Source organism: Abramis brama (assembly GCF_963993115.1).
Source record: "Abramis brama genome assembly, chromosome: 1".
NCBI lineage: Eukaryota > Metazoa > Chordata > Actinopteri > Cypriniformes > Leuciscidae > Abramis > Abramis brama.
Genome location: NC_139963.1, coordinates 42,815,233 through 42,827,493, shown reverse-complemented (window position 1 = coordinate 42,827,493; position 12,261 = coordinate 42,815,233). Strand labels below are relative to the sequence as shown.

General features: G+C 40.7%; 1 protein-coding gene across 1 annotated transcript in view; it reads left to right on the top strand.

Moving 5' to 3' along the window:
- The window catches only part of LOC311092166 (exportin-6-like), a 34,983-nt gene that overhangs the window by 10,304 nt on the left and 12,418 nt on the right, over positions 1-12,261 (top strand). Inside the window, 2 exon segments of the mRNA XM_084128546.1 lie at positions 1,817-2,297; positions 2,387-2,513. Of these exon segments, the coding sequence (XP_083984672.1) occupies positions 1,817-2,297; positions 2,387-2,513 (608 nt within the window).

Sequence of the window (12,261 nt, the reverse complement as noted above, 5' to 3'; positions counted from 1 at the left end):
TATCAGTGAACTTTGAGTACATGTATTAATAAATAAACCAATTCATTTATTTATTTATTTATAGACAGTTATGCAGTAATTTCCTATTTCTCACTTCTGAAGTCGTGATTACAAGCTTGTCGCATTCAAGTGCTTAGTTGTCGGAAAGAATAGGAATCATGGAGGACGCCTGTTTCATGAGGGAATCTTATTAAAAAATATGTAGTAAAGCCCAAATGTATTGAAGATATTTCAATTTTTAATAAATTGTAGCATCCCATTTGTTAACAACCGTATAAATATTCACTGTGCTTTCTATTTTTCGAATTTCGGTCCAATACATGCTATTTTCGCTGTGTATAAAACAATATGCTTCAAATGTTTATTCATGTATGTAAATTGTTAATATGCACTACTTGAAAGTCAAGGCATTGTAGCTCTTGTGGAAAAAACTATGAATACCAGTCACAGCAGCAATTGTTCATTATGGCATGGATAACTCGGAAACTCAAAATTTGTATCTCAGTTTCCTATTAGTAAATATGGCTTGACAGAGTGTTCATGTCCAGTTTCTTACTAGGAATCTTGTATTAATGATAATTCCTACAGCATGTGAACGAAGCGTTACTCAAAGTTTTCAATCAATTTTCGTAATTGATTTTCAATTTCGATTTTGTCTTCCAGCGATTATAAAAACAATATAATTAAGGTAAAATGATCATTGTGCGGCTGCTGCGTCCCGTCCAGCGCACCTTCCTTTCCAATACCCAGCGGTGCACTTTAGCTCCTCCCTAAAAGCCCAAACTTAATATCCATATCAGCCAAGTAAGTAAGTGCTGTAAAATGCAGTCTACTGTTGCTAAACTGCGGGATGTGTTTGATATTAAAGAGTGTTATTAAAAGCGCATTAAGCAGCAAAAGAGACACTGTTCCTCAGGCGGCTTTCTGTGTGTACGCTCCGAGTCGGACGCGGATAAGAAAATGGGCTTTGGATATGCGCCTAAGTGCGTACACACAATAATAATAAAATAGTAAAATAATATTTCATAGTGTTACTGTACACATGTATAGTTTATCCTTATTAAAGTTACTTCAGTTATTCGGTAAAGATCATTGAGTGATATTCTTTTGTCATTTGTTGTTTGATTAACATTAATGACACAGACAGCAGCAGGTTTATTAGGCTGCTGTCACTTTAAGAGTGTATTGCTGACTGTTTACTTGTTTCGTAATTGTTTTCAGGACCTTTTTCTTACATTAGTTAATAGAGATGCGCGGTTGGCGGATACAGCTGTGGATAAACCGTGGATCGGGCGGATGACGTGACGAAAAGAAATATTTTAATTAAATTCGGACGGGTGGCGGGCGGTTGAACCAATCAAATGAACCAATCAAATGAAAAATATATATATACATTCAGCGGATGGCGGACGAGTGCGGTTTTGAAAATTTGTCAAAAACGTGGTGCGGATGGATGGCGGACGGATGATGAGTTTTGTGATGCGGTTGCGGATGAAATAATAGCCCATCCGCGCATCTCTATTAGTTAACCTAGTATTAGTTTTTGCTGAAGTATTGAAAACTGTGAAATTTCACTGATATTTAAAATTACTCGTATCGTGAAATAAGGCGATCGTATCGCCCTCCAATAATCGTGTTAAATAATTGTGATTTCAACATTGACCAAAAATAATCGTGATTATGATTTTTGTCATAATCGAGCAGCCCTAGTCATCAACCAATACTGATGTGATGACCACAAAATGGTCTGTCACTAGTTGAAACTTGCCAATGAATGATTGTTGTATTAATTGTTGTCGTTTGTCCTGTTCTGTAGGTGTTTTGGGGGGCAACAGCACACAGATGATCCTGGAAGCTGAAAGTGCCGCTCTGTGTCTGCTAGCGCTGGAATGTTTGGCTCATCTCTTTAGCTGGATTCCTCTCTCCACTTCTATCACTCCATCCCTCCTCGCTTCTATTTTTCATTTCGCTCGCTTTGGATGCCAGCAGCCAATCAAAACGAAACCTCTGCCCACTTCGAACGGAGACTCCGCCCCTGGAAATCTCCCAGCCAATGGCGGCAGTGGACACGGCAGGACTGGTCAGATGGTGGGCCAATCCGATCGCGCCAGGCTGGGCGTCATGGCCATGAACTGTATCAACGAGTTAATGTGCAAAAACTGCGTCCCCGTGGACTTTGAGGAGTTTCTGCTACGCATGTTTCAACAGACGTTCTACCTACTTCAAAGACTCACAAATACACACTCACACAGCAACACACACACTATCAAAAGCAGATTGCAAGAATTAGATGAAAGGTAAGAGATAGATGCACTTGATTCAAACATTTAACTCATTGATGCTGCTGCTTTTTAACCCTCTCCATCTGTCTGTCTGTCTCTATCAGCTATGTGGAAAAGTTCACCGATTTCCTCAGGCTTTTTGTTAGTGTTCATCTGCGGAGGATCGAATCTAACGCCCAGTTTCCTCTAGTGGAATTTCTAGCTTTGCTCTTCAAATACACCTTTAACCAGGTAAAACTCTTTCATTTAATGTTCCTGGAAGCACCAACTCTAACACCATATTCATGTCTAATGATATTTCCTTTTCCTGTACTTTGATTACCCAAACTTTCCTTGTTCCTCTAACTTTTGACACTATCACCATCCTTTTTTTTAATAGTTTTTAACATATTTTAATGCACATACCTTGTTTTGGAGGTATTTTCAATAATGGTTTCCTGGTAATAGTTGAATTTCTGTTGAAAAAGTCTAGACTTGAAGATGCTTTTCTACTCTTACCAATGGCTTCATCGTGTCATGTTCAGTATTAAACCACAAGATGTGCGTTATCATGACTAACATTAAAGGGCTCATGTCTTTTGACATGCAAGAGGTTATTGTACTATTAAAACATCCTGTAAGTTTCACAACTCAACTTCCTCATTAGTCCAAAAACAACTTTCATTGAATCCAAGCTCAGAAAATGACTTGTTTCGGATTGTCAAAGTATGATGTAATAGTTTGACGAAATGCCGCCTCTGTAGAATCAGATCATTGCGTCTTTGGCCCCGCCCACTGTATTAGTAAAAACACGGTGAAGGTTTTCAATAGAGTTTCATATGTAATGCTCATTTCATATGCAAAGATATTAACAAATCATAGCAGTGGCTGTTTACATTCGAGTCTTCAAGGCACATGCCCCTTTAAACAGTGTTTAACTTAAGTCTTTTCTTCCCTATTGAGACACATATCTGAGTGAAACGGCTTCTCAAACTAGATAAAAAGTAGGGCGGGACTCGATTTTGTTCATGTGGAATTGATTGGATGGTTGTGGTTTGCTATTGGTGGATCTCATGTGAGTGACAGGTTGCCCCGCCCTCACACCAGTAAACGCATCGTCAGAGAAGAGATGTTAGAGGGAGGGGAAGTTATTTTGATGTAAAGATTGCTCATGAATTGAAACGGTTTTGGGGTCACGGTCCGATGCTAGTTTGGTACAATGGAATTGTTGATTTGTTGCTCTGATTGATAGATTGACCGATGCTGTGTGGTAAAATGCAACTTCTGCTAGATAAAGTAAAAAATACAAACAAGGTGCCGCTTTCTGCCATCCCAGTTTCCTTTCCATGAAGTTTGTGGAGTGCGTCACAAAAACGTATTGAAACAGCGTATAGGCTACTAGCAAGCTCTTGCGTGCCATCTGTTGCAAACTTTTTCTTCGTCGAAGCAAGAAACCAGGAGACGTTTGGATCACGTTCAAGAAGTTATTCTTTATTGAGGACTTCACGTTGAAGTGGCTGCAGGTCTTCCAAAATCAGTCTGACTAACGTAACTTTACATGGTTTCTTTATAGGCATTTTAGTGGGCTGTCCCTAAAGGTGCTGAACTTATACACAGCCTTTAGGGATGACTACTGCTAAAAACAATAGAGGCAATTACCCCCAACTGAGCTGATGGTACCCCCCAAATTGTATAAATAACACATGGTCACGAGAACGAAGACTTTGTAACATTCACATATAGTTCAACTCTGAGTAGGAAAGATTAAAGACTTCCCCAAAAGGTATAAACAACAAATGGTCACGAGAACGAAGACTTTGTAACATTCACATATATAAACAACAAATGGTCACGAGAGCTAAGACTATGTAACCTTCACACACAGTTCAACACTTAGTGGGAAGATCAAAGACTAACAAAACCCCTGACTATTACAAGGTTTAGACAGCTGACTTAAAGCTGACTTGCATTAAAGAGTAAATTAAATTTGATATTCCACAGTCCCCTCTTAGAGAGTTCTTAAAATAACTCTCACAAAATACAAATTTAAACACTTAAAAGTTAATTCTTGTAACTTGAAAAAGTTACAGGCACATGGCATATGTTCTGTGTTGATTTTCTGTAATTGCATGTTGACACAGAAACAAACATGCACTTAGGGTCCGTGAAGTCTTACGGGTAATATTCTCTTATGGTTGGACCAGTCATTTTCTCGTGTGAGGTGTGAGTCATTTGTTGAATGAAACACTTGATACTGTGGAAGCATACGTAGAACGCCAATAGGAGAAATAACAGCAGAATTGCTATTTCTTTAATCCACAGCCAGGGTTTACCAATCAAGTTTCCGAACCATGAAGAATTGTCTCCAGTCATCTGGTGTAATTTTGTTGAAAGATCAAGAATGTCTTGTTGGATTTTGTTCAAATTCTCTGTTGGATCCATTAACCCAGTGCAGCATTCAGGTCCGATAATGGTGCAGGCCCCTCCTTGTGTTGCAAGAATGTAATCCAAGGCCACTCTGTTCTGTAAGATCATTATCTTGTGTGAAGCGAGAGTGTTCATAATGTTCCCCAGGGCCAAAACTGTATCATTGGCCAATTTCTGTACAGAATCCGACAGGCTTCTGACTTGATCGAGAGCCTGCATGACACCATACGATGGGATTAATGCTCCAAGAGTTCTTGACCACCACGTTTGAACACAAGTGAGTCCTGCAATGCAGCCATCTTTGTTGGTAGAAGGAGCTGAATTATGTAACTGTGGAGAGCTTGGGGTGGAGTGTGTATTTTCTCTGATAGCTGGCAGAACATACACCAGGGTGCACCTGCCGTCGAATTGGCTGGGTAGGATGCTGTAGACAGAAGTTCCACATAACCAAAAAGTGCCAGTTGGTGGAGGAATCATACACAACTGATTTATTGCAAAAAGTTTCGGTAGGGATGGGTTCCTGGAGAGACACTCGTTTAAATCATTTTCCTGTTTCATTTCTGTAGTAGTGACGTACACATGGGACTCATCTGTTCCTCTTTCAATCACAAAACTGCAACGTTCACGAGGAATTTCACCCAGTGGAGTCGATGCTGGAGCATAATTTTCTATGCACCAGTGGAACATCATTGGCAGGAGTAGATCTGTCATGATGGGAGTAGCTGAAGTTAGGTTGCAGGATGGTAGTCCAGGAATGCAACACTGTGAAACTGGAGGAATGGTTACATTGTGACATGTATCCTTGTTGTATAATCCACTGGTATGATTATCGAATAAGGTACATGTGTCACATTTGGAGATAGGGTGCGCTACCCATGGGATTCCTGCTCCTACTGAAGGTGCGTGTGGCATGCAAACATTCTTTCCAGCAAACAAAGCGTTTCTTGACATATTCATCAGCTCTAGGAATATGTTGTCTCTGGAGTCCGCACTTTGTGTGATGTCCATGATGGTTAGTAGTAGTACGACAATCTTGATCATGTTGGTGACTGGGATGACTGAAGGTTCCGTATGTATATCTCTGCGTTGTGTATTTTTATTTTTAGTTCGTTCGGCAGTGGGTCAAATTGTCTTTGGGATGTTGTCGCTTCATACGCAGATAAAGAGGTTGTTGCATATGGATCTCTGGACAGCCATCAAGTGATATCTGCACAGAGTAAGAAAGAGAAAAAAAAACAAAAGAGAAAAAACAAAACAAAACAAAAACAAAACAGAGCAGTATTTCTTCAAACACTAGGGTTGTAACAGTATTTGTCATAAAGACTGCAAACATTAGGGTTTTATCCTCTGTTCAATCTTAGTCTGCTATTGTTGTTCCGTCTTTCCCTGTTTCTTATTTTAGGCGACACCTAAAGACCAGTGAGGTAAGGATGGACTAAAAAAAAAATGGGGAAGGCCTATGAGGTTGTCTTCACCCTGGATTGGCCCCCGACGCCTGTTGCGTCAGTTCTTTCCAGGGCCCTCACTGAACCGTGTGTCCTATCCTATCCCTGTTGGTGGAGGAACAACTTTACAGTGTGAAACATGAGTCCAGGTTTTCCTTCCCTGACACAATACTGCAGCTGCTGTAATCAACATAACTTGATGTGGTCCTTGCCACTTAGGCTCTAATGGTTTGTTTTTGAATGACTTTATCATGACCCATTGACCTGGGACGATTGTGTGTCCACCTTCTGGTGGAGTCTGCCAACAAGACTCAACTCTCGCTTTGGCACTCTGTACTGCCTTTGTGAGGTTTTCACAGTAAGCGATCAGGGCATCTGAGGCAATGTGTACATCAGCATTTCTAAGATCAATCACACCTGGCATTTGCATTGGGCGTCCAGTAATAATCTCATGAGGACTCAGTCCTACTGTTCTGTTAGGTGATGCTCTCATACTACACAGTACTGCTGGCAGCGCTTCAACCCATGGTACTCCTTCCTGATGCATTTTGCTTAACCTGATTTTGATTGTTCTGTTTGATCGTTCAACCTGTCCTGATGCTTGTGGCCTGTAGGGACAGTGCAGATTCCACTTAACCTTCAACATTCTGGACACCTCCTTGACAACCTGTCCTGTAAAGTGCGTACCTTGATCTGAGTCAATGCAATCTGGTAATCCCCATCTGGGAATGAAATCAGTGACAAGACATTTAGCGGTATGTGCAGCTGTAGCACGCCCTGTTGGATAAGCTTCTAGCCATCTTGAGAATTTGTCTATTTCTACCAAAACGTCAGTTTTTCCCTTACAACGAGGCAACGATATGTAATCAACTTGCAAATGACGGAATGGTCCTGGTGGAGCTGGGGTATGTGCTGCTGGTGTAATGGCTGCTGGTACATCATTATTTTTCTGACATGTAACACACCTTTTGGCTGTTTCTGTGGCTACCTGTCTGAATTTTGGATTCCACCATTGGTTTGAGAACCTGTGATTTATCGTTGCTGGACCACTGTGACCCAAATTGTGTATTTGTTGAGCCAAATATGGGAGCAGTGATTCGGGAGCAACATACTTCCCCCCCTTTGGTCCAGCAGCCAGATGAATCAACGGTGGCTCCTTTGTCTAACCATGTCCATGCTTCATATAGAGGAACATCTTTGTACAAATCAATGATAGATTCAGGAGGCAGAATTGTCTTCTGTGCTGTACTACCTGAACACACTTGTACAGTTACATAGAAACAAGCCTGTTTAGCTGCTATATCTGCAAGAGCATTACCTTTAGCTTCTGTAGTGTTAGTTGTGAGATGTGCTTTCACTTTGATCACCGCTAATTTCTTTGGAAGTTTCATGGCAAACATAAGATCTTTCACTAATTCAGCATGCTTAATGGGGGATCCAGCAGAAGTTAGAAACTGTCTGCTTTGCCAAATGACGCCAAAATCATGAATAACCCCAAAAGCATACCTGGAATCTGTGTAGATATTTGCAACTGATCCTGAAGCTAGTGTGCATGCTCTAGTTAAAGCTACCAGTTCTGCAGCCTGAGCTGAAAAATGATCTGGAAGACGACCTGAAGCTACCACCTCAGTGGTGGACGTTACTGCATAACCTGCTCGTCTGTTCCCTTCAATTACTTGAGCTGAACCATCAACAAACAACTCAAATTCTGCATTCTCTATGGGAGTTTCTGCTATTTTACTTGTCGCTGCGTATGTAGGCGTAACACAATCATGAGTCATTTTGCCTTCATCCTCTAACACAACTTCAGTCATTGCAGACATCATACATGTTGAGGGGTTCGTGACTGGTGCACGCTGTAAAATAATGTTCGGGGCTGTGAGAGTAGTCAACCAATTTCCCCAACGAGAGGAAGTGACAGAAGTGACTTTTGCTTGATTCATTAGTGCGGATACTGCGTGAGGGCATTTTACATTTACAGTCTTACCTAACACCATTACTGATGAAGCCTGAAGCGCTAGATGAACTGCCTGTACTGCTCTGAGGCATGGTCCCATACCTTGAGCTACTATGTCAAGTTTACCAGAATAGTAATGAATTGGACGTAAACTTCCCCCATGATCTTGCATTAGGCATGCAGTCATAAAGCCCAAGTGTTCATGGACATAAAGCACAAAGGGTCTATCAGATTGAGCAATTCCTAATGCTGGGGCTTGACATAGTGCTCTTTTCAAATCATTGAATGCTTTGAGGTGAAGTTCTTCCATACAAACAATATCTGAATCTTTACCATGGCCTTTCAACAAGTCATAGAGAGGCTGAGCAATCGAGGCATATTCTTCAATCCACGGTCTACAGTAACCTGCTGTTCCTAAAAATGAGCGTAGTGTTTTAATGGTAGTAGGCGGAGGTATGGCTTTGACTGAAGCCGCTCGATCCTGTGTAATAGATCTATTTCCTGCACCAATTGTTTGACCCAGAAATGTGACTTGCTTTTTAGCAATTTGAGCTTTGTGAAAGCTGCATTTGTGTCCTTTTTTATGCAAATAGTCCAATAATGCTGCCAATTCAGTTTTATGTACCTCGTGATCTGTTGAGGCAATCAAAATATCATCGACATATTGGATCATAGTGGACTGTTTTACTGGACATTCTGGGTCACACAAATCACGTCTGACAGCCTGATGGTATATGGTCGGGGAGTTTTGAAATCCCTGGGCCAATCGGGTCCACTGATATTGTTCATGGTCAACTGTGAAAGCTAACCATGGCTGGCTGTCAGAGTGCAATGGTACAGAAAAGAATCCATTAGACATATCAATTACTGAAAAAATCTTACAATCTAATGGTAAGCCATTACAAATTGTAGATGGATCTGCCACTAGCAGGGTGATTTTATCAATGTTTTTATTGGCTACTCTGTAGTCTATTGTAAGTCTCCATGTCCCATTGGATTTCTTGATTGGCCATATGGGTGAGTTACAGGGACTGTTGGTTTTAACTAGCACTCCTTGCGTCAGCAACTTTTCTACAATAGGTTTGATTCCCTGTATGGCTTCCTTACTGATCGGATACTGTTTGGTAACCGGGGGTGGAGTTCCTGTCAGTTTGACTGGTTCTACACCTGTCAATAAACCACAATCATCCTTGTCATTAGCCCAAATTGGATGATTCAGTAAGAAAGCATACTCTGGAGGGATTGCATTATTGGTAGAAACGTGTGCTGAGGAAATTTTAATGCTAGCAGATTCTGAGGACATGTCTAAAGTTAGATGTACTTGTCTCAGGAGATCCATGCCTAAAATTGCACCTGTATTCAATGGAGCACATAGCAATTTTGTCGTCAGAGTTTTCGGGCCAAATTGTACCTCTATGGGCGGGGTTTCATACAAAACAGAATCTTCACCTATTACGCCAGTTAAAGAAAGTTTGGTTTTCTTGTACGGGATGTCTAAACCTTTAGCCAATTTTGTAGGAATTATCGTAATCTCTGCACCTGTATCAAGCAAAAAGTCAATCTCTTTTTCTTTTATGCTACCTTTCACAAAAATTCTTTTGTCATTATGATGGATTACAGGGGAAAGGTAGCTACTCACAGCCCCAACAATTAGTTTTTTTCCTGGTCTTGTTGTGCTCTTAGAAGAGCCTGAACGAGCTGTCCTAAAGTTTCAGTGGACACTTGCGGAACTACATCAGGGTTGTAAGCCGGCTGAGAAGGAGCAGAATTATGCATTCTATTTCTTTTATTATCTTGCAACTTCTTCCTACATTCTTTCTCCCAATGCCCTAATTTTCCACAGTAGTGGCATGTGCTTTCTTTTTTAGTCCATCTATTGTCTTGTTTTGTTGGGTTAAACGTAGCTGCTGCTATTCTCACTTGGGTTTTAACATCAGCATCCCTTTCCCATGTAGCTAACCTGTCTAGGTTACTTCTGAGAGTTCCGTTAGCCCATGTAACATGTAGGAATGGCAAGGCTGATCTGTACTCAGCTATAAGACCATCTGCCCAAATACGGATTAGAGCTCCTCTATCATCTAGTACACTTTCAGAATCCTCCACTATTCCACTGTACGTGGCAGCTGCTTGACAAAATCTTTCAGTGTATTCACTTATAGTCTCTCCTTTCTTTTGTGCACATCTAGTAACTTTCGACCAATCTATTTTGGGTCCTAAGAGATTCTTTAGGATTTTCAAAACACCTTCTCTCAAATCGCCTTTACTGGCATGTTGCAGCTCGGAAGTAACAGCAGACTCAAAACTGTTGAATTCAGATTCAGTTAGAATTTGTGACATCAGCTGTGTAACTTCTGGCAACGACATGTCGTAAAGACGCATTTTACTGACCAATGCCCTTCTAAATTCAGAAAATTCTGTGCGTGCTGAAGGTAAACTCTGGGATAGTCTCTCGATATCTTTCGGTCCTAGAGCTTTGGCAACAGCTTGTATTTGGACAACAGAAGAATTGGGAGGAACACTTTCAGTTACCTCAATTCCCTGAGACCTTCTCCTAGCGCCACACACCTTCACTGAATCTACTGGCTTATCAGTTACTGATTGGATGGCTACATCTTTTTCAAAGAAAGCTTTTAAGTCAGGATAAATGTTATCCGGCTGACTAAATTCTCCCTCATCAGTTTTTTCTGCATCTTTGTTGCGGTGTAATTTCTTAGTCAAAGAAGATATTCTAGCACGGAGCTCATTGTTCTGTTTCTCTAGCTCTGAGTTGCGTTTAGAATGTTCTGTAGCTATTGCTAAAACAAATTCTCTGTGGCAACAAATAATGGCTTTGACTTTGTTCTTGCGAACACTTGCTCCTACTACCTTTTTACAATCTTCCATCGACCATGCTTTGTCTGGATGAATCTCATATTTCTTTGTCAAATCCAATCTGACGGACTTCGTCACTATAGAGTCCATTTGTTCTCCCAACAATGTTTTAAATTCGCTTTCTGACCACAATGGAGCTGCACGGCCACCTTTTTCAGTAGTGGGGATCAGTCTGGGATTTTTCCTAAACATTTTTGTGAGTTTTCTTTGTTACCACACAATCAAAAACACTAAAACTTCTCTCTAGTGTCTACACAGAGGGTACACTTGTTAACACATCAGCTATTGTTAACCTTCCTTGCCCAGAGCAAAGGATAACACAAATTACTAGCACTTTACGCTAAAATCTTCCCTGCCTACAAGAACAGAGGATCAACAGAAATAACTAGCACATAAAGCTAATTCTTCTCTGCCTGAAGCAAAGGATAAACCAAAATATTAGCACTAATGCTAACCGTCCCTGATAAAGCGGAGGATAAATCTTCACTAACTTTACAGAGGATAAACCTTCTCTAGCAATGTAGAGGATAATGCAATTTCATCTAAAAAAAAAAACTTTTTAGAGGATAAACTTAGTTAACAAAACCCTGCAGCTGTCTGTTAACTACTTCTCTGAACGGCGCAGATGATTTCAAACTTGTACTGGTCTTTAAAGGTTCTTTTGAACAGAGTAGCACTCACCAACCCTTGGTTGTAAAAGAAGATTCAGACTGGAAATCTTTGTTCAGCTGGAAGTTTCGCTCTGCATTCCAAAAGATGCAGTCTGGAAAGCAGATCTTTTGTTGAGCTTGCTGTTTCAATCTGGATTCAGGTGAAGGAGCTGGAACTCTATCCGGGTCACAGGCACCAAATTGTTGCAAACTTTTTCTTCGTCGAAGCAAGAAACCAGGAGACGTTTGGATCACGTTCAAGAAGTTATTCTTTATTGAGGACTTCACGTTGAAGTGGCTGCAGGTCTTCCAAAATCAGTCTGACTAACGTAACTTTACATGGTTTCTTTATAGGCATTTTAGTGGGCTGTCCCTAAAGGTGCTGAACTTATACACAGCCTTTAGGGATGACTACTGCTAAAAACAATAGAGGCAATTACCCCCAACTGAGCTGATGGTACCCCCCAAATTGTATAAATAACACATGGTCACGAGAACGAAGACTTTGTAACATTCACATATAGTTCAACTCTGAGTAGGAAAGATTAAAGACTTCCCCAAAAGGTATAAACAACAAATGGTCACGAGAACGAAGACTTTGTAACATTCACATATATAAACAACAAATGGTCACGAGAGCTAAGACTATG